The sequence below is a fragment of the Macrobrachium nipponense genome, chromosome 15 (assembly GCF_015104395.2).
Source record: "Macrobrachium nipponense isolate FS-2020 chromosome 15, ASM1510439v2, whole genome shotgun sequence".
Lineage (NCBI taxonomy): Eukaryota > Metazoa > Arthropoda > Malacostraca > Decapoda > Palaemonidae > Macrobrachium > Macrobrachium nipponense.
In genome coordinates this window covers 3,803,368-3,827,298 of record NC_087208.1, presented here as the reverse complement: position 1 = coordinate 3,827,298, position 23,931 = coordinate 3,803,368, and the positions used below count along the sequence as shown (strand labels likewise).

At 38.1% G+C, this 23,931-nt stretch overlaps 1 protein-coding gene across 2 annotated transcripts in view; it reads right to left on the bottom strand.

Moving 5' to 3' along the window:
* The window catches only part of LOC135226977 (large ribosomal subunit protein mL38-like), a 70,460-nt gene that overhangs the window by 5,984 nt on the left and 40,545 nt on the right, over positions 1-23,931 (bottom strand). For both annotated transcript variants that reach the window (XM_064266681.1, XM_064266680.1), the window contains exons 2-6: positions 22,344-22,505; positions 20,440-20,648; positions 10,248-10,366; positions 8,276-8,434; positions 4,343-4,479 (exon numbers count right to left, since the gene is read on the bottom strand). In XM_064266681.1, coding sequence (XP_064122751.1) covers positions 4,343-4,479; positions 8,276-8,434; positions 10,248-10,366; positions 20,440-20,648; positions 22,344-22,505 — 786 coding nt within the window. The remainder of the gene's footprint in view (positions 1-4,342; positions 4,480-8,275; positions 8,435-10,247; positions 10,367-20,439; positions 20,649-22,343; positions 22,506-23,931) is intronic.

The window sequence follows — 23,931 nt, the reverse complement described above, 5'->3', positions numbered from 1 at the left end:
AATCATTTTTATGATACAGTATGTAATAACCCTCTTACGCCGAAGCGATAAAACAAAAATTGTCTCCCATGTGCCGGAGGTGTTTCAGAGTGAGCGCGGAAGCGGAAAAAATTATATTTTTTTCAAAAAATCACAGCGCGCTTAGTTTTCAAGATTAAGAGTTCATTTTTGGCTCCTTTTTTTGTCATTGGCTGAAGTTTAGTATGCAACCACCAGAAATGAAAATAAATTATCATTATCATATATAAATAATGCAATATATGATAGCGCAAAAACGAAATTTCATATATAATTGTATTCAAATCGCGCTGTGCGCATAACGGTTAAAGGTAACAAGTTACTTTTTTTTTTTTGTAATGTACACTGAATTGCAATCATTTTGGTATATAACTCATTGTAAAACGATAAAAGCAACACAGAGAAAATATTATCACAAAATAATGCATGAATTCGTAACGCGCGGACGTAAACAAATATTTTTTTCAAAAAAATTCACCATAAATCTAAATATGTCCTAGAGACTTTCAAATTCTTTCAAAATGAAGACAAATGATTGAATATTACTATACTGTAAGAGTATTAGCTTACAATTGCAGTTTTCGACCATATCTGATGAGTTAAAGTTGACCGAATGTCGATTTTTTTTTTATATATATATATTTTTTATATGCAATTATTTCAGAAATAAGAAAAGCTACAACCTTCAAATATTTTTCGTTTTATTCTACATGAAATTGTGCACATTTTCATATATAAAACTCTATGAAATGCCTAATATGAAATGGAGCAAATATTCCGAGAATGGTACGTACGCATTTCGGAGATTTGTGGCGTAGAATCCGCGCGCGGAGGGAAGGAAAGATTTTTTTTAAATTCCCCATAAATCTAAATATTTTGCTAGAGACTTCGAATTTGTTTCAAGATGAAGATAAATGACTGAACATACTAGACTGTAAGAGTTTTAGCTTACAATTGCGTTTTTCGACCATTTCGGTAGAGTCAAAGTTGACCGAACGTGGTTTTTTTTCTATTTATCGTGATTTATATGCAAATATTTCAAAACAAATGAGAAAAGCTACAACCTTCAATTATTTTGTTGTATTCTACATGAAATTGCGCACATTTTCATATACTTTACTTTATGTAATGGTATAATTTAAAATGGTGCAAACATTATCACAATCGCACGTATGATTTTTTCGGAAGATGTTACCGCCGCGCGGACGTAAAGAAAATGTTATTTTTTTCATAAATTCACCATAAATCGAATATTGTGCTAGAGACTTCCAATTTGTTGCAAAATGAAGGTAAATGCTTGACTATTACTAGAATATAAGCGTTTTAGGCTTACAGTTGAACGAAGGTTGAAATTTTGGCAATTATCGTATTTATAGGAAAATATCTCAAAACTGATAAAAGCTACAACCATGGGTTGTTTTTAGTTGTATTGCCTGCATTGAAATGGCACATTTCCATATATAAAACTTTATATAACAGCTAATTTTAAAATGGTGCAAACATTACCACAATCGCATGTATGATTTTTTCGGAAGAGTTACCGCGCGGACGTAAGGAAAAAGTTTTTTCATAAATTCACCATAAATCGAAATATTGTGCTAGAGACTTCCAATTAGTTGCAAAATTAAGGTAAATGATTGAATATTACTAAATTATAAGAGTTTTAGCTTACAATTGCGTTTTTTGACCATTTCGGTAGAGTCAATGTTGACCAAAGGTTGAAATTTTGGCAATTATCATTATTTATATGAAAATATCTCAAAACTGATAAAAGCTACAATCATGAGTATTTTATTGTTGTATTCTACATAAAAATGCGCACATTTTCATATATAATACTTCATGTAACGGCTAATTTACAATGGTACAAAAATTATGTCAAAGTGACTAAATAATTTCCGAGATGTGTCACAGATACTTTTTAGTGCGGCAAGAAAGAAATTCGCGCTTGCGCGCCTGCGTAACGATTGTAAACAAAACAACACCTTGATTCGTGAACTCCCAGCATCCCCCAAGGCACGTGATTCAAAAGTTTTAGGCTGGTAGGCCTATAAGTATTTTTCGCGAATTTTAAAAAACTTTTGTAAGTCGACGTAAAATACGTCCAGTCGGCACACGGGAGAGAACAAGAAATGTCGACGTAAAAATACGTCCAGTCGGCGTAAGAGGGATAAGTTTATTATTAATATTTTCCAATAATAATACTATAATAAGTATAATAACAATACTAACACTGCAATCACAAAATTACATTAGTACAATCTCTAAGATTAATAGAGTAATATGATAATAATTTAAGGTAAATTTGATGTAGGATGTTGAATAAGGTATACATTTGGTGTTTCTATTTCTTTCTTCTCTCTCTCTCTCTCTCTCTCTCTCTCTCTCTCTCTCTCTCTCTCTCTCTCTCTCCTCTCTCTCTCCCTGTTATTGGTTGTTTATATATTTCTAATGGTAAAATGTTTCAGATGACTTTGAAATGATTTAAATAATACCAATTCAAAGGTATATTTGATGTAGGATGACTCTAAGTATACATTTGGATTTGAACTTTCATGATAGGTAGATAGTATAAGCATTTTTAGAGGAGAATTCTAACTATTCGCAAGTTCAAGCTATTCGCGGGGGTGTCTGGTAACCATTTCCCCAAATACGGGGGGGAACACTGTATTAACAAAGCCTACCAAATAAAGTTTGGCATAATATTCATTTCTATACCTCTTTTCATTTCTAGGATAATTATATTGAATATTATCTTTAATAAGATTATAATTTTAACTTAGTTCAGATGGTCCAAGTCCAATATGAATTGGAACTTGCAAAGGGATTTGTGCTTTTTTTTTTTAGATGAATGTTTTGTGATCTGTACTGAGAAATCTTATTTTTATTTATGTACCGGCATCTCATTTTTCTTGGGATTACCTAATAGAACCAATTTATGTATTGTATTGAGGCAAAGGATTAACCCTCCATTACCAGGACCTTTCATATTCTAAATAAATGAGTCTGTTAACCATTTCTAGCCAATATATCAATTAAAACTCAGAATAAAAGTATACACTAGTGAATCTGAGTAGCACTACGTACCTAAATTGCTAAAAGTCTTCTGATGTTATTTTTTCAATATAAATTAAATTATGCCTTTGAAATTTTTTTATATAACCCAATTATGTGACCTTTCAACTTTTGAACCTTTAATATACAATAACCAGAGAACAAGAATGATTTTAGTATATATATTCTCCTAAATAACAGTGCTATAGAGGCGAAACCAGGTATCGATATCAGTATCGCCTAAAACTTATCGGTGCATCCTTACTCCCCTGCCACATCCGAATAGACTCAAGAGACTTGAGAGGGCTCCCATATGACACATCCTTAGAAAACTGGGTAGCTAGAATAATATCTAGCTTAGAAACAAGAAGATACTTTAAACATAAGATTGGAAAGAGATCATTATCATTGTTATTATTATTACTAAAACTTCAGTAAATGAAACATATTCATATGGAACAAGCCCACAGAGCCACTGACTTGAAATTCACACTTCCAAAGAATATGGTGTTTATTAAGAATAAGCAAAAGGAAGTAAAGGGAAATACATAGAACAGATCTCACTTATTAATAAGTCTACCTCATAAAAAATCAACACCCTTTGCTACCACAGTAATCATTCCTACAGAACCTGACATTTTTTAGCTTTGACTCCAGTGGGAGACATCCTAGGAACAATAAATGTATAGTATGTGGCAGTCATTCAATCTTTTCTTTGCATTTGAATGGAAGCACTTGCCTATCAGCATGGAGATGTAAGGTATGATTTATCCCACATCTCCCTTTACCTCTCTTCTCTTTCTAATTAAACACTCTAAAATTTGGACTTCCATCTCCCTTTAAGAATTTCTTATTTTCATCATTTTAGAATTTTTTTTTAATATTCCTTTTCTCTTTTTATAATGTCCCCCTCTTTTCAAAGCACTTTTTTATCTACTCCCCAGATATTCTTTACAGGTTATGTACATTGTGCTTTTGTTTCTTGCTGTGGCTAACCTTACAATCTTTCCTTTGCCTCATTGTTTCTATTATATGCTTATTCTTGGCTTTTGCTACTACTCGCTAGTCTTCCTTATTCCTTTCACTGTTTTAAAAAATGTTACAAAGTAACTTGGTGGAGATATTGGTGATTATCACTACCTCCTTCGAGTTACTTAATAACTAATTTTTAAAACCCAACTTGAAAAATAAAATCAATATCTATACTATTCTATAATATTCCAAAAATAATTAAGTCCAGCCAGGACACAAATGGATGACATCAACTTACTAAGTTTCTTGTGGAAAACATTCGTCAAAGTAGAGTCCCAGTCTGACTGGAACCAGGCAACACCTGCTGGTGTAATTTCATCTTGCAGCTCATGGTAGAAATCTAAAGTAGAGAATGTTCGCTCTCGAAGTTCTAAGCTGTAAAGGAAATAAAATGTCAACTGTCTGGTAATCACATTTTTATAGTATGAATATAAGTAAAAAAATAGTTGTAACATAAAACTACAAATTTGTTCTGAGCAAGTCTGTCTTGCCTTCTTTGGCAATCTGCCAACACAGTACACCAAAATAATTCTAAGATGAAAGTCCACCACTTAAGAAGATATTACTTCATAGTTGACATTATCAATACTTTGGCATCAGGTTTCCCTTTAAGAGTTGAGATGTCTTCTGAGTTCTTCTCAACTCTACCTTGTGCATTTGTCTACATTCCTATCTGATCCAAATCCTTATCAATGGCTTCCCTTGTCACAGGGCCTTTCACTGGTCAGCTCAAGCTGTCACTTCCTAATCAGTGATACAATCTTCCCAGCATGCCCCAGAAATGAATCTTTGTGTTTCTTTTCTGTATAAAGACAGAATTTACTTTTCCATTTTTTTTCCTTAACATGCCCAAGTTAGCACTTAGCAGAAAAGAGCTTATACGTAAACATGAATCTTTTCTACTGATGACCCTATGAAAGTAAATATAGTACAGTGGTCTTATTAAATCACCTTATTCTATAATATAAAAATTTTTTTTTACCTCTAATACAATTTTCAAATGCAATTCACCTCTAACACAAGTTTCAAAAAGGAGGGGATATGATGTGGCAAAAATTTCTTACAAGTATGGATGAGACTATAATTATCTGGAACCTTCCACCATCTACCCTTACTGTCAAGGAGAAAAGTGCTGCAAGGAGTCCAATAATGTGTGTGAATGCAACCATGATCTGTAAGAGCAAGCATTCATTTTTACATAGGCATCTTGTCCCAGAGCTCTTCAAGACTTGAACATAGAAACAATAAACATTTATTGTTGAGAGAGGAGAAACTTATTGTCGGTAGGAGAACCTGGTCTTTCAAGATGTACTGGTGATGGATAATCTCTAAGGACATCCACAACATTAGAAGAACCATACTTCTGTTGTTGTCATACTCCTTTCTCCAAATACGACAAATATAATTTTTCTCCAAATATGACAAATATAATTCACAGTTTCAATAAAGAATCAATTAAGAAATAATTAGTAGTTTCAAAGGTCTTCCAATATCAGAAAATACAGCCAGATGAATTCCTTTACAGACCATAATACCGACTTTTTTTGGGCATAACTTTATACTGCTTGCAATGAAAACCTTAAGAATTACTTACACAAGAAGACATCATCCAACTTGTAGAATGTTGCATTGACGAAATACATGAGATGATAAGAGAAGAGTAACAACTGGCAACTTACTTGCCTTATTTAGCTTCTTGCTCCTTGATGTTACTGATTATTTCAAAGGTTTTGTTCTTAATCTACTCGCATATGACCTTTTGACAGTAAATTCACCTACACAGATAAGCTTGCAGCACAATCAAAGGATAGGCAGATGGAAAAATTTAATGCAGTACAGCTGAAGAATAGCAATTTCATTACACCTCCATCATTGCAGTCCAAACTTGTTTTTAAACCAGCAGCCTAGATCACCATCTTCACCACCAATTGCCACCATCAGCTGCAGTGCCACCATCTTCACCAGCTGCTGCCTCATCACCAAAATCTTCACTGTTTGCTGCTCCATCACAACCATCTCACTGTCTGTGCCTCATCATTCAATTTAATATCTGTTGCCTCACCATCACATTCATCACTGCCTCAATCACCACTTACTGATAAGGATTCTGAGGGGTTGGAGACTCGACCTAGTTCTTAAAGGAGTAGAGGTTTTCTCAACTTTAGGCCTTATTCGAATTTTGTACAGTGTTTAATTGACCATGTACCTTACCAATATTTAACATAAACAGTTAATTGCTTATCAAATAAATTTAAACTACTATATTATCTATGATAACCCTCAAAGATAAAAAAAATTGCTGATAGTACCTATTCCTTACATAAATCTTCCAAAAACAAACCTAAGGTCTTAAAATTTGTCAGAGGGAGGTTAGCAGTGGGCCTTTGTATGTTATGACTCCAGGTTTGTTAGTTGTGAAAAATAGAAATTGATTTTGTTCATATACAAAACAAACACTGTCTTAACATTAGGATAGACTTTGGTGGGAGTAAGTACTATTAACAAACAAGAGGTTTGCCATCTTTGATCAGTTTCCTGAATAAAAGAATTCAATAAAAAACTTACCATTATTTCAGAATCTAAGATCTATGTATATGAATGTCATAGATTCAGACTTCTGGGTTTCTATACAATGTCATATTTCATTGCATTTATGGAAGATAAGAAGTAATCAGTTCTAATATTATTATTATTAAGAGGGCTTAATTTTTCCAGACCTCTGAATCTTAAGTAGAGATGTAATAACAGCTATAAGAAATAATTTAGATAGGGTAGCATAAAAACAGAGAGAATAATCAAAGTACAGTGAAAATAAAGAGAGAGAGAAAGAGGAAGAGTGAGAGAATTGAGCTTTAAGTGTGTGAACCAGAATTTGATCAACAAAACCTTAGTCACAGGAAGTTGGACCATAACACCATCGCAATTAAAATCTTAAGACAGTCATAAAATCTTTGACCTGTGACCTCACACCAGACTTACTCAGCTTCTATCGATAATGGAGCTCCACCTCCAGGAGGAGGTATTAACATGTTAAATTATTGACTCTGCCTGGAAGAGGAGGAATTATCATGTTAACCCCACCTAAAAAGGGATGGGGAAAAGATAAGAAAAGACGGCTTCGCGAATCAAGAAACCGGTTGGGCGGAGAACCAGAACCTACACCGCCTAAGGAGGCTGTGCCGAATTCGAACCGAGGGTGGCTGAATTTCAGAACAACAGAAGTTCTCCCACTTTTTTTTTGTTGATGCTGGGGCCAGCAAGAACACAGCTTTTTAAGAGTCAAGTTTCTATCTGTAGCCTGTCATAACGGTTCATAGGGAGCCTTTATAAGGCTACAGGACAAACCAAGAGGTGGTAAATTCCAGCTAGGAGATTTGAATTCTCTAAGATAGGATTGCTCAAAGCTCTCAATAACATAAATATTGCCCAAGAAGCAGAAATATCCAAGCCATTCATCCTTACCACCATAGCTACAGCTGCCCTATAACCCTCTATGATTGACACAGGAAGATGTTTTTCTTGTCTCAAATACTAAAAAAAAGTAGCTACTTCTTGTTGACATAGTAGCTTGTGCCAGGGAGGTAGCTCTCTCGAAACTTCCACCAGCAGAGTTAACTGGTCCAAAACCATTCCACCTGAGGCCATACGGGAGAGACCATCATCATCCTGAGACATCAGCCCCTGTTCAGAGGAGAGTCCGCCTCAGCGAACAGATCTGGGATCATGAACCATAGCCCTCTAGCTACCTGTTGAACTGTGTAGTGAAGAGGTCTAATAACATGGGTCTTCTCCAAGTAAACAGAAGAGACAATAGGATAAACCAAGGGCATGCCCTATGATGATTTTCTCTATGCAAATGTTCTAAATATCCTATTGTCAACTTGTATATTGTCAAAGTTATTGCACTGTGGACAGAGATCTCCTCACACTACGAAAGGAACGTGTTGTCCTATGAGGTGATCTTCTATGATGACTTACGTTCAAGTATGCTGCTCTGATCTTGCGTTCAAGTATGGTGCTCGCCAGAGGAAAAGGCCTATGATGATACTAAAAGTTATTAAGTTATCAGGATCCATACTTGAAAGAACTTTACCCAATAACAAAATCAAGCACCAGATGACAAATGCAAAAACAGTTAGTTTGTTAGTTTACAAGTGATTTTTCTACTTACCAAGGATTGTGCTTTTGATATTTGGAGAAATCTATAGTACTCTCTTGCTTATACAAGAGGAACACCATACGCTGATATCCAACACCTCTGGGTGGGAAGGGCTGCAGATAGTCACAAATAACATCACCTTTACTGACATCTCCTCCTGGAATATTTCCCCTGAAAAAAATCATTCCAGTATACTTTATTTGTACATGTCTTATATTAGTAACAATCTTGAACATTCAAGAGGTAATACTATTATTAATATAGAGAAGTTAATCATACACCAAACCAACTTTGAGGTCTTGACGGCTAACCTGAAGGGTCAGTTCTTAAACTGGACAGGATAGATATGTGGGAGTAATACCAAAGCAAATACTAGATGAAAAGTGAAAGACAAAAATCAATGTAACTTGGGAGTTAAAAAGCTTGACAAAGACTCTTTGGTAGTATCCACAGTCCATTGCACAGCTATGCTCAGAATATGCAACTGACAAGCTGCATGTCTATCCCTTATTTTAATGAAACACAATATTTCTTACAATAAGGCCATAATATATTTCCTAAGGGTAAAATCTGTCATACATATCAAACTGTAAGAAAATATTACATGTAGCTAAATTTCGGAAAACCAGATTCAAAATATTTCCATAACTTTCGTTCACCCACCGCCGATGTGGCGAACAAAGAAGTCCTCATTAAACCTAGGTTCAAATATTACAATAAATTTTTTTCCATTCATTTTTATTACATATATTGCATACCTGTATTGCAACCATAAAAGTGATACCAGTGGGTAGCTGTAGCCTGCATGACACAACCATTTGAGTGTCAGCAATATCAACCACCTAGAATATAGGTCGACTATGGGCAAACACAAGGAAATGATCTTGAAAATATTTATTCAACACTGGTTAAACAAGTATGTATTTGAATTTTCAAAAAACCATAAAACTACTTTTGTTATATTTCTTAACTACAGTATAGTACTTAAAAAATAAAGGTTTACTATAAAACATTCGCCTTTGCAGTTACACTTTCGTTATTGCCAAGATTTTGTTCCCAGGCCTTGGTGTGTTAGTTTTCTTTGCTTGCTAAATACACACTAATCTTAACATTCACTTCTCTATAATAACAGCTTGTGGAAGGTAAACATATTCTCGCAATTCACGTTTCCCCATAAATTAATTATATTATACCAAAATCAAGCAGAAGGACTTTCAATAAAATGAAATTTATTAGTTTTAAAAAAAATCTGTTGCATAGGCCTTGACATTAATACTAACAACCTTAAGTCAATACCTGTCTTTTGGATATAATGTACAGAATCATCATCTTTATTATTCAAAGAAGAGGAAGTCTTTAAAAATATATCCTGTATAGTAAGCTAGATTGCATCTCAGAAGCTTGAGAATTTTTACTAAGCATATACATCATTAGTGTAATATATGGCCAATTTGAACATAATCTACGACTCCAAATTTCTAAGACAGTTACTGGTAATGCATTTCTAATTCAAGTTTTGTTGACTATTGAGCCAATTAGGCATATTGTTATATGCTATACAGGTAGTTACAATGACTGTTTCATGTAACAAGTTCTGAGAGGTGGCTTTGGCAGCACTGCCAACCTTGTCACACTATGGTTTGAGCTGAGCAGTGCAAAAAAAATTACATACAAGTATTCTATTCAATTCACTTCACATAAATTATGAATATCAGGGAACAGAAGACATTATATCAACTAATCCATATAGAGAAAATACTGTTAGCTGTGAATTAACATATTTAGCAACATATAGGACATTTGAATAAAAATATGGTTTAACACTACTTGGCAATCACACTACATTTTCCACTGCATGTGAGAGTTTGGACAATACAAAATTAATCATATTGCATGACATCTGAGCACAGCTGTACACAAGGGACTTTATAGGCAGTAAACAACTGACACCTCTTAAGGCAAAACTGGTATCTGAAATACTCACACAAACCAGTGTAGGCACTCTTTATCGTTATCATACAGATTCCCGTCTGGATTGGTAAGAATGAGGGTCCATAAATCATCAGGTTTGCTAGAAAACTCTACATGAGGCTGACACACTGCCTGCAACATTAAAAAAATATATTATGTACTCTGATCTACACATACTGACTGGTCAAACATTAGTAAATCATGCTTTTGACTTTGGCTGTTTTTACAAGCAGGGCTTAACCCTCACTCATAAGATGGCCACCCCGTTGCAAACAAAGGGCAAATGGCTGCCCTCGTAACATAATCCTCTCACTGTATCATCCTGTATCCTTCTCTTATGCCTCCAAAATGCTTTCATTCTAGGTTGCTAAGAAAGGGAGAGCCACTGCAAAGAGTAGATGGAGCTTACTTGAGACAGCAGCCATATTGGACCCTAAGGCCTTCCAGCATCACAGCTCGCAGCTGGATTTGTCCCAACTCCTATTCTGGTTATTGCTATGCTATAAATGTTACTTTAGAGTACTGTCACATTGTCTGGGGCCATGGGACCCGGCCTCACCGCCTGGGTACCGGGCCCCACTAACTAGTCATACTACAAAAAAACAGTAGTTAGGTCTGTCAGCCTGTTGTTTGTAAGCACTTTTCATCAGTTATCGGCAGGGGTTTTGTTCTGATGATGAGATGATAACCAAAATTCACCGATTTTTGTTATCAGTGCCTCTGTTAATTATGTATCAGCGCCAATACCTGATTATCAGCACCAATAAGCAGAAATAGGCACCATATATCGCCTATTTTCGTTGCTAAACAAGCAACGTAAAACCAGATCACCGATAACCAGTGCTGTCATTTGTAACTTCACTTACATGAGAATTTGCCCCCTTATCTTTACTGCCATTCAACTGACTTGTCCATTATTTGTTATAGAGAAATTGCCGTTGATCTTCTAGTCAGGTGTCGTTATCTGCGCCAAAAGGGTATCACCAGAGGGCCAAGGGTCACAGTTCTTTATTACTACTCATAAAGAACGAAGTGAGGAAGAAAAAATAAACAAACCTGAAAATCTTAAAATATTAATAGCCTTTAATGGACTTTATTCCTCTACCAATGGCACCAGTGCAAGCTGACTCACAAATGAACACTCCCTAACCTCCCCCAGAGGGGCTGGCTCAAACCCAATTAGGGTGGCTCAAGTGTAGCTAAACATGCTTATTGGAATTGAGAGTATTAAAAGAATACAACCATCCCCCATCCTAACCCTATTATGGGCAAACCAGACAGAATGCCGATAGTACTGTCCCTAGAACTAGACCACCCCAGGAATCCAAGGCCGAGCTCTGCAGAATAGTTCTGCTCTTGGGGTATCAATGTGAATAATCCAAACATTACTAGGTAGTTGATGATCCTACCAGAAGTTCCTTTTTTGCTTCAGATATAAAAACCCAAGTACCAGCTATGATATCTTTTCCTTTATATCAGGTCAAACAAATTTTACCAAAAATGACAAGTTCCACAAGACTTAATTTAAATAAGTAATACAATATATAGAGTAGAATATGATATTTAGGCCAAAGGCCAAGTGCTGGGACCTATGAGGTCATTCAGCTCAGAAAGGAAAATTGAGAGTAAAAGGTTACAAAAGTGTAACAGGAGGAAAACCTTCCAGTTGCACTATGAAATAATTGTTAGAAGAGGGTGGAAAGTAAGGTGGAAGAAAGAGAATATGAACGGAGGTAAAGTAAAGGGAATGAGAGAGGTTGAGCTAGGGGCCAAAGGGAGGCTGCTAAGAACCTTAAGCAATGCCTACAGTGCGCCACACAAGGTACACTAACAGCACTATCCCGCTCAGGGATAGAGATGGATACATTTGTTTTTTCATTTGAACCTGGGAACAAATCCAGGGGCTCAAGAGCCCCCTCACCATGACAAGGTGCCCAAAGTCGAAGGGATCCCATGAACAAACACCAGCAAATTTACAACAACTTGTAAAATTAATTTATTATATCAACTATACTAACAACAGTTGAATGACAACTATGATCTCAACTACTCTGGTGAAGTTGACGATTGTTGAATTGACTGATGAAGAATGGAATCCACAAATTTAATATGCATATAACAGAAGGACCGGCATCACAAAAATGATATTGTTATTGTACAATACAGTTTCATACATACTTACCTGGCAGATATATACTTAGCTATAGACTCCGTCGTCCCCGATAGAAATTCGAATTTCGCGGCACACGCTACAGGTAGGTAGGTCAGGTGATCTACCGGCCTGCCGCTGGGTGGCAGGAATAGGAAACTATTACCTTCTAAGGACAGATTTTTCTCTTCCACCTGTCTCCTGAGGGGAGGCTGGGTGGGCCATTCAATCGTATATATCTGCCAGGTAAGTATGTATGAAACTTTATTGTACAATAACAATATCATTTTCATACATTCAACTTCCCTGTCAGATATATACTTAGCTGATTGGCACCTTTGGCGGTGGGTAAGAGACAGCTAATTACTGATTAGACAGGTAAACAACTACGTTGTAGGTAATAAATAAATAAAACCTTGGTTCCTATGTGTTTAGACGAAGGGTTGACCTCCTAGCTATTGCTAGGAGTCTGCTTCGTCTCAAGAGCCTCAGCGAGGATGTGACCTATGGCTAAGAGTTCTTGTAGATCTGTCAATGGGGTCTTATCCACTTACTTGACAGAATCTAATGTTATTTTTTGTCAAAGGGGTCCTATCCACTTACATGACAAAACACCTATGCCTACTGGCATAATTAAGGAGCACAAACACCGATCCCGATCACCTGATCCTAACACGAGGGTTTGTGCTTAATTTGAAAAGAGCTATCCCCAAACTCATTTCAAATAACCCAAAGAAAATAGTATACTTATGTTAAAATAAAAATTTTTTAACTCACCTAGGTTAAGGATCAGTGTCGGCTCCCTATCCCAGCAACGTATCCGTAGACACGTAACCAAGAGAGAAGGATCTCTCATAGGTCAACTTGACCTCCTTTGTGCAAAGAGAAGACAAACACAGAGTTGCATCTCCCGTAAATTACAGCTAATATGTCTCTCACGACATATTGTTATGGAAAGAACAAGAATTGTTAAAAGCTCGCACTTCAAGCGCTTTTAATTCTCAGCTGTTTGAAGGAATCATCAAGTTACTTAAGAAGTGCTTTAGAGATCACACTGTTCCAAAGAAGACCAGGGCTTTCTTTGAAATTGATCTCTTCTGGATGAAGCCTAGAGCCTGGCTTGTGCCTGGCTGGCGCCTCGCGCCTGTCTGACGCCTCGCGCTTGGCTGGCGCATGTTGCTTGCCTGGCGCCTGGCTGACTTCTCCCCACTTGCTGGAGCTTCGAGCTTGTTAAAGTGTCTCGAGGAAACTGGCGATGCCACATCGGACACCTTTTTTTCCGATTTATTTGCCTCTAGCGCATCTGCGCCAGGCTGGAGGCACGCTCCCTTTCTCCTCATCAGACAATGACAGTGTTTATTTGGACTGTCTTCCTCTGGCGTCTTTACTCTGTTCTGGTATTTTGGCGCTGATTGGCGCTACATTGTCCGAAAGTCCTTAACATCCACAATCGTTTATCAGGAGACTGGAGAAGGGTGGAAGAAATTCTTTCACTTTGAGCTTTTGGTCTCTCCGGTAAGGGGAGGTGATTGTAATCAGCTACATCCAGTAGACGATAGGATATCTAACCGTACGAGAGATAAGAGTCTTCCTCCGAGGAGGGTCCTTCTTGAATACTTCCGTGCTCACGAGATCTCTTCTTACATGTTGAAGGGGTGTCTCGTTGCAGAATCTTCCCTATCCTTGCCCGAAGGAAGGGAAGAAGCCTGGAAGTCGAAGGAGACTCCGAGCTGAAATTGGAGTACTCCTGATTTCTAGCTCTTTATTGTATCCCTCTGAACACCTTCTGGGAAGCATTTCGAGCCGTCATCGCATACCAAAGACTCTGTAGGCAAACGTTTGAACCATTCTACTGTAGATGAAAACGTAAGTACTCTGCCTGGACAACGAAACCTCTATCTGAAAACATTGAATCAGGAATAGGGGGTTTCAGTTCTTTTGCTAGACATACTATGCTGGCAAGAACCCATTGTCTAGTCTCCATAGAATCTGATGCGAGATTCCAATGCTCAAAAAATTCACTTGTCTTCTTGGTCGTTTAGGACCCAGAGAAACAAAGAATTCCCTCATAAAAATTTCTCAAAGAAGTTTGATGAGGAGCAGTTCCATCTTGTCGGAACATGGAATCTGTGGCCACAAAAAAAAATCCCATTAGAAGTACATGATATCCTACTCTTGTCATATTAAGGTATATATCGTATAAGATCCCGAAGATCTTAATCCTCTTGCTATCTCCAATTCCCTTTGTAGAGACAGAGTATAGCCTTTTACTGCGTTCTTTCTTTGATAGCAGATATATACAAAGGGATTCTTCCCTCTGAAAGGGAAGAAAAAAACCGCTATGTGGTTCACAGAGTATCGGGAAGAGGACAGTTTCCTCATTCCCTCTAGCACGATCTGCAGCAATTCTATGTCTAGGCCATGACTATTGTCATCTACCTTGAAAAATCCTCTCATTTATGTCCACTTCTGTCAGTCTGCATGCAGACAGACTCAGAGTGGAGAGGTTGTTAAGGTCCATTTAATAATAGATGCTGATAGAATATCCAGACTCTCTTGGAAAAGACTTCCAAAAACATGCTGTGAGAAGAACGTGACCTCTGTGAATCCAACCTCTCTGAAGCCAAAATGAGGCATAAAGTATTATCCTCTCTTTCTTTGACGCCTTTTATCTTAAATTCTGTAAAGAATTTATATTTATATTTATATTTAGGGGAAAAAAAGACTATAGTATATTCCCCTTTCTATAAAATAAAGATGGCGTATATTGCTACCTCTCTTGGTTCGAGGAAAAGGAAGCATTCTATAGGAAGCCTGTTCGTCTTCTACCTTGCTAAGAGATCTATGAAGAAGACTTTCCGCAGGTTCTCACATAACTCTTTCCAATAAATGTTAAGACATACGTTAACAGTTATTATCGTCGATCGAGAAGGTTCTCACGGACATGAAATATCTTGCATCGAACCTATTAAGGATCGTTAAGTTCCCTGTCTGTTTTCCAAATAGGTTCTCTTTTTTTAACGCGAACGGAGCGAGCAAAAAAAAGAGATTCTCGATGCTCTTTGCGATATGAGAGAGTCGTGAATTGGCCCTAAGTGATAAAAAGGGTAACGAAATCAGGAACGATTCTTGCCGTTACCGAGCCTGCTGTCCGAGAGGCTACTGGATCTTAGGTTAATAACTCGCTAAAACGAGAAAATCTCTTGGATGGTGCTCTTGGCCCATTGCGCCAGGCTGGCGCTTCTGGCGCATTGCGCCAGGTTGGCGCTTCTAGCGCTTTGCGCCAGGCTGGCGCTTTCTTCTAATTCTCTTTATGTTATGTGTCAGAACATCTGTGCCTTTATGGTACCCGACCTCCTTTCACATGTTAATTCCGTTCTTAGTAGGAAAAAAATCTTATATACGAAGTATAGTCCATTCAGGGAAACCATTTCTGCCACGAAGAGAATGTTTCCCATCCCACTCATCCATCTTCTCTTGAGCAATATCCGATTCTAAAAAGGTTGTGTGCGTTTCTCGAAAGACTTGACCATACCGTAGTCTTAAAGTGAATTCTCTACTACATCCATCTTCTCAAACTAAGCATGATTTCTAATAAGCCATGCTTTCATAAGCATGAGAGCATTATATAATATAATGTCTACTGCTTAGAATCCTTTAATAATGTACCTACGGTAAACAGCATTGAAAGGTTATAATCTTTCTTATTGAAAGCTTCTTAGCAAAAGGCAGACAATATTTTATTTGTGTTAGCTTAACTATCTCCTCCATTCGAGACTAAGTCCATGATTGTGGGGGGATATACGGTTAACCATTCGATCCCGTTGGAGAGAGATGTAATCGACTAATCATGACCGAGAACCGGATGGTACTGTATTCAGTATTGGCCTTAGATGATGGCCTTAGAATGACAGCCGGCAGTCTCGCTCGCTGCCTGACTGCATTCATCATGAGTTGCCAGTTACTTCAATCAATGAAGGAATATAATACAATTATTCTCGAGCCTAAGGAAGCTCTTAATATGCAAATTTAAGCCAAACAACCTTTGTTAAATTACCGAAGCTGAGTAGGTATTGTCGTAACAAACCTTTTAAGCTTAGTCCTTACAGGAAAAAACCTGTAAGGATATAGATAATTCCGTAGCGAACCACAAAGGCAACTCTGGTATGGGTATATGACTTGTCATTCAGTAGTCGTATACAGCAAGTCTTGCTACTACATTCTTTCCTCTCCGATCCAGAGAGAGAAAAGGAAATCTTGCCCTCTTCGTTCTTTTCGTCAATAAAACACGAATTAGTATTAGTCGAAAGAGATCGCAATGAAAACTCTAGGATCGAAGAGAATCCCTCAAATTTTTTTTTCTCTTGGATATAAGGCCGTATTCTATGCCTCTATTATTTGGAAGAGCCTCTAATCAATGAATGAGAGCTCGTACAAATCTTGTTTAATTTGCAAACGATCCTGAGAAAAAAACTCTATCATCATCTAAGTCCTCCTGACAAGAATGACGGCCGCCTGTGCGACATATTGCATTCTTCTCAGGAGACAGCTGTGCTTGCGGCAGATTTCCACCCGAAACGGACATATCGTGAACAGGACGACGGCCGCCTGTGCGGCACCTTTCGTCTCTGTCCAGAGAAATCCGCTCCTGGTCCAAATCATAAAGAGACGCTTCCTGGTTGATTTCTCCGTATGATTCTTTTGAGGAAGATCTTGGCGCTTGGTGCTTAACCGTTGCCGAAAGTCTGGTTTGTTCAATGCGCTTGGAACGTATCTGTCCGTCTCGGACCGTGTCGTCTGTCCGAGCTGTCCACCTATGGAACTTGGCGCTTGGCTGGTGTCATTCCAGTACGACACCTCTGCCTGTCCGTCTTGTCCGCTTCTGGCGCCTGTCGCCCGGACGGAGTTGCCTGCGCACGGACGTTTTGTTCCAATCCAGGCTGGTCCGCCTTGTCAAGGTTGTCTGCAATCGGCACGAGTCGCTTGGACACAGTTGTCCGCATAGGAAATATCCGCCTGTCCGGGCTGTCCGCGTCTGGCGAATGGTGTCTGGTTGGAGCCGTCCGCGTAGGACACTTTTTCCTGTCCGAGTAGTCCAATTCTGGCGCCGAGCGCCTGGGTGGTTCTGTCCGACTCGGACACTCTTCGTCATTGTCCGTATGTTGCGTCTCAATCCTATGAGTTTTGCGTCCTTCTTTCCTTTATTCGGTTCTCTGTTACTCCAGTACGAAGGAGTGAGAGGAGTATAAGTCTGGTGAGTCCAGAACGCCCGTAGGACGAGATCTCTTAACAGGAAGAAAATCGTCCTTTCTCCTCGGAAGGTCTTTTCTCAATACTCCTACTAAAGATGAAATTTGTTCCTGCATTTTAAGTAGGAAGTCCGTCGCAGTTTCTTCCTTTTCTTTGCCATGAATAGGAGAATGCGCTCTGGAAGGCGTAGGAGATCGAGTATTGTCCTCTTGACTCTTTTCCTCTCGTAGGGAGAATCGTCCGGGAAACGTTCCGGGCTCGAGTCCAACGTCGGAGCTTTCCAACTCCTCTTGATCGGACACGACAGTTCGTCGGAATTCCATCCACTTCTTCGAGGAGACGAATCGGAAGACGAAAAGCACTCTTTTAGGATGCCTTTCCAATGGCGATCCTTGGCAGTCTGGGACGCTACAGATTCTGCCGAGGGGACGCCTGAACCGGTGGGGATTCTCCGTAACCTCCGTACGACTGTCGACATTCCTTCTCCTCTGGGCCTGGGAGCTTGGAAGAGGTCTAGGTCTGGGAGCGAGACAGAGCCGATCGGAATGCACCCTCCACTATTTTAGGACGCCTTTCCAATGGCGAACTTGGCAGTCTGGGACGTTCTACAGAGTCTGCCGAGGGGACGCCTGATCGGTGGGGATTCTCCGTAACCTCCGTACGACTGTCGACATTCCTTCTCCTCTGGGCCTGCTGGGAGCTTGGAAGAGGTCTAGGTCTGGGAGCGAGACAGAGCCGATCAGACGCACCCTCCACTTCAATGGGGTGAACACTATATTCACTTCTTACCTTTTTAGAGCTCGCTTTTGAGCTACATCCATTATCTTCAAATTTGCATATATAAATTTGTAGTTTCTGTGGAGTAAGAAGGTGATGAGGATGCAACAACTACTAGTACTGCTAATACTCTAACTGCTCGTTAGCACAAACGCTATTAAAGCTTATAAAATAAGCGTATCTAGTTATATGCTTTTCTGACTTCCTAAAGTAGGAAATTAAAGTTAATATTTCCTCAATAAAGTTGTAACCTTTATTACATGTAATAATGAATAAATATTAATAATTCCCTTTATTGCAAACTATGTGAGTGTCTACCGATAATTTTCGGTAGTTTCAATTAGTATTTTCTTCGAAATTTCGAAGCGAAATTCATTAAAAAGTTAATAAAAGCGTTTATGCCGAACCAAAGACCCAGTACTTCCCTGCAAAAGACAGCCAGAAGATCGATGCGATGAAACACGAAAATCAAATCAGGAGGAACCGTAAACGTATGTTTACAGTCCAAACGATAGAGAAAAATCTGTCCTTAGAAGGTAATAGTTCCTATTCCTGCCACCCAGCGGCAGGCCGGTAGATCACCTGACTACCTACCTGTAGCGTGTGCCGCGAAATTCGAATTTCTATCGGGGACGATGGAGTCTATAGCTAAGTATATATCTGACAGGGAGTTGAATGTATGAAAACTTAATGCTAAGAAATAAATAAGATATACGACATTTACTTTCCATTTTGCAGTTTCATGTTTAAAAGAATAAAAATGCTCTTGTTGAATAACAGCTTGACAGCTGTGATTACATAAAGTTTGAAGATCAAGTACCACAGTAATTAAGATGACCTGATTGCAAAGAACAGCACAATTGGGACAAAATGGGAAAATAATGACATCAGACTAATATAAAATAAAAATTAAACAAAAATGTCTCAACTTTACTGTTGGCAAAATGCATGGTTGCGAAGAAGGGAATAACGAACAGTTGCTAAAATTAATTTACAAAGCTGCACATGTTAGATGAAGCCTCAAGATGACCACGTATTCATATTTCTTAGCTCTCATAAGACTGATCCAATGGATCTGCTTATATAAGAAGGATCTAAATTGAAGCATGATGTAATTAATGAAGCTAAATAGTGTGGTAGGAAAAGAACAAGAGGAACAGATGAAATGTGTGATGGAAAACAATGTAGTTGGGACCAAATAATCTAAAATATTTTGAGGAATGCTCCCACTCCTGAACTCAGCCAGTAGACAAGAAATGGCTACCAAAAGAAACATATTTTATGTATAAGTAAAGACATTCTTTAATATATGAAACATGGTATTCAAAATTTTTACTACTTCATACTAAAACTTTTGGTTTTTGTGTTAAAAAGCTATTAGCAACAAGAGTGAATTCTTAGGTTTCTATTCTGGTTATAATTTCTCGTAAAATCATTAGGTAATGAGTTTAATGAAGCTATAGAAGGTACTCATAGATCCACATCTACACAACTTCACAAATATGAGTGCACCAAGCTATATAAAGAAAATTTTAAGTCACAAACATAAGTTATAATTTTGATGGCATCAACATAAAAAAAATGGTTAAGTAACCAGAATTTCACTCACATATTAATTTAAGCAATACAAATGAGACTTACAGAAAACATAAATGAAAAATATTTCTGAAGCTTATGTTTAACAAGTAAACATAAGTTCCTACTAAAAGAAGCGAGTTTTGTTAAGAGACTAACTACAATTTTATTTATTTTAGCAGCTATCCAGTACTCTTAGCAGCCCATTACTTGGTGTTTTAGCAGTGGTAAAAATTGAGAGGGCTTGTAATTCACAAACCTGTTAACATTTAAAAGATAAGTCATTATTGAGAAAATGGAATCATTAAATGTCAGGGTAAAAACTTAAACTAGCGAGTTCAAAAGTAGTGAAGGCATTTTCTTAACAAGCAACAGCAAAGTGGGCACACATCAGCAAATACTTCTAAACTTGAGTAAACCATAGTATACTGAAATGATAAATATATAGGAATACCTCTGAAGGTTTGATGACATTCCCTCTGTAAACAACAGATTCTGTATTTTCATCGTAATCATAGGTGACCTTCATGTAGACGTGTGGAATGAAATACGCCAACCCAAATAGATCTGAAAATATCCCATAGTGCTCCGCCAACGTTTTCAAATGTGTAGGAGCAGTTGTGGTTTCCCATTCCTTCTGAACTGCATCAAGATCAACTTTCACTGGAAAATAAAGTACTATTGCAACACGAACTTAAGCCAGGAAAACATACTTAAAAGATTAGGCTTCCTATTATCCAATGTTATCTACTAAAAGGAACTGAAATGAAAAAAGAACTGTGAATACTAAAAATTAGGTTTCAAGATTAAATTAAATCTTTAAAATTTTGAATAAATGACATTACAAACATAAATTTAATATACCTTACAATTCAAATCATAGCTCTGAATTACAGTCGAGACCAGGTATTCGCAGGGGGATGTGTACCAAAACCCCCAGTTAATAGCTAAAATCCGCTAATACTTAGCCATAATAACTCCAAGATCTTTTACTTGGTGCTTTATTACAATAGCACTTCCACCTGGATAAGATCAAGATTGAAATTTCTTGACTTCTTACCAATGTGTGTGCTCAAATTTGTCTTAATGAAGGTTATTTTCTTTATCTATGTTCACAAATACATTATACGTACTATATTTGCCCTGAGGTATGGGTGTAAGAATACTACCACTATAGGTCCTGCGTGTCGTAAAAGGCAACTAAAAGGACAGCTGCTGCTTTGCATCTTACTCATTTAGTAAAATACTAGGCCCACCGCCAATAACTTTGGAAACTGCTGCCTTTCAGTTTTATTCTTTAGTAAAAGGCTAGGCCCACTGTCATTAACTGTGGAAACTGCTGCCTTGCAAGTGGACTTTTTAGTCAAAGGCATGGCCCACCGCCGATAACTGTGGTTGATGACAGCAAGGGCATGCGGTTATGAATCATGCCTGATGTTGTAAGGGAAGGCATATCAGGCAACCAACCCTTTAATGTAGGGAAAGATGAATACAATATATTTCCTAGTTAATTTCTGAAACTTTCCAGGTCTCAGATGAGTCTGATAAAGATAAGTGATAGGAATTATTGGCAAATAGAGATAAAAAAAGAGCTTTTCAGGTTGATATTGGTATTGCTTATCATAATAAAATTAGAACTGGAGCCAGAAATGTTCCTTCTCAGAAACTTAGTATGACTTGGGATGGTTTGGTTAATGTTCCATTTCCTGATAACTGAAGTACTTGACTCCAGAGGAAATTTTATAGCCAGGCTCCTAGATGTCCACCTATCCATCTTCCTTTGAGCTTCTTGCACTGTATGAAGTGATAACTTATTCAAAAACCTTGGCAAAGTTAAGATACATGGTGCATATTCCACTACATACCTGATTCCAGGATTCTGATTACTGACTTTGTTTAGTTGACTGGCTGTGATCATAGATCGATCTCCTATGCATAGAGACATGTTGGCTGGTGGGGGGGAGTGTCAGCAGTCAGATGCATGATGATTCTTTTCCTTACAAGTTTCTCAAATGTCTTTACAAAGTAGGATATTAGTGATATTGGCCAGTGTGATTTTAGGGGAAAGATACTGGATTCCTCGGTTCCACTTGCATGATTTCAATAGCACTGGCTGGAGAGTTAATTCTATAAATGCTGACTTTCTTTTCAATCAGTTCTTCTGCCAAGTTAATATTTTCTAGTGAAAGATCATGACTTGTCAAGCAAAAGAATCCAATACGTAATAAGTTTGTGATGAAACATTTGTAATGTCTACCTAACCAGAAGTGGAGGGATTAGTGATATGAATAAGTTGAATTAGATTTATAAGCTACAAAAAATCTACTCCTCAACTTGTTCTCAGATATATCTACTTACACAGCCATTTCTTTGCGAGTTTTTCTAAGCTTCTATCTCGTTTATTGCTTTTCACCTTCTCCACACGCTCAGATATTTGCTCCATTCGGGATTTCTTGTCAATGGTAAAACCAATGTTGACTGGAGCATATAATTGGGGATCTTTCTTGGTTTCATCTCTCTCTGGGGGGAAAAATATGCACAGAATGAGTAACATATATCAACTTTATATAATAAAAATTCATGGCCTAATGTTAAACATACATAATCTTATAGTAAATCTGAATAAAATGTCAAACTCAAATGACAAAAATATATGTGAGCAAATGGAAAATTATTAAAAAATGCTAAAAAACCCACAAAAGTTATAAAAATTCACAATATATATATACTAGCAACAGTATATAAGAGCATACAGTTTGAAACAAAGTATTTGCACCTGAGAGTTATTTTGGTTAGCTTAGTAATTATTTCTTTTCAAGACGTCAGATACTAGCTCATCTAATATGACAATTTGTCGAAAATTGCATTTTTCCTAACTATACAAACCTGAGGTCCTTTAACAATAGGAAGGTAACTAGCGGCAGCTGGGACGGTCGTAAGCTTCGAACAAGGGGAGAACGTAGTTAACTGCTTGTCCGATCGTGCGTGAAGAATCACTTTTGCTTTAGGCCCATGCAAAAAGTTGCAGAGTGAGGGGTGGCATGAGGTGGGACTCTATGTAAAGGACCTCAGGTTTGTATAGTTAGGAAAAATGCAATTTTCGACAAATTGTCATTTGTTCCGATACGTAATACAAACCCTCGGTCCTTTAACAATAGGAAGACTCACTTCTTGGTGGGAGGAATCTGAGTCTTTTTGGTGAACAGACTGGTGTTCGTCAACCCTGGAGTGCCTCCCTGGTCGTAAGAGCAAGGGAGGGATCCAAACCTCTGTCCGATTGATCGGGGTGTGCACCGCAGGATCAATGGTCAGACCTCTGGGCCAATGTACTAAGAGAGAGGCAAGCGTATCTCTTCGTACCAGCAAGCAAGAACTTGTTCCTGTTTGCAAGAGACAATCATAAAATGATGGGTTTGTCTCAATTTGGCATCCACTTCCTCCCCCTTGTTGGAGGAAGTGGTGGATATTTACTCCTATCCCTACTGAAAGGGATAGGATGGTGCTCTATTGAGTAGCTCACCTGCATCTCGTCCTTACCCAGCAAGGTGACGACCGTGTCCCTCTACCCAAAGGTAGAGGGAAGAAAAAGATGGGAAGAGGAAGCCAGTCACACTCTCATTCCTCATCCATTCTTACGGTCACACCAGGACTCGATGCTGTTCAGCCTGCGAGGGTCTGGGTTAAACTACACAACGTGTTGAGCAACCACCACGGTTCCCAAGGAAAAAGATCCAAGGAACTGTGGGCAATATCCTGAAGGTAGAAGGAGGTGCATGCGGTCGTTGGACCAGGCGCCTGCCTTCATTACCTGCGCCACGGAGAAGTTCTTTGCGGAACGCGAGAGGATGATGAAGAGGCGTCCACACTCATCCTGGGTGTCGAGTTTCTTCAGACAGCTCCGTCGCACCTTCACAGGACAAAGCAGCATAGCCTTCGTATCGGAGGC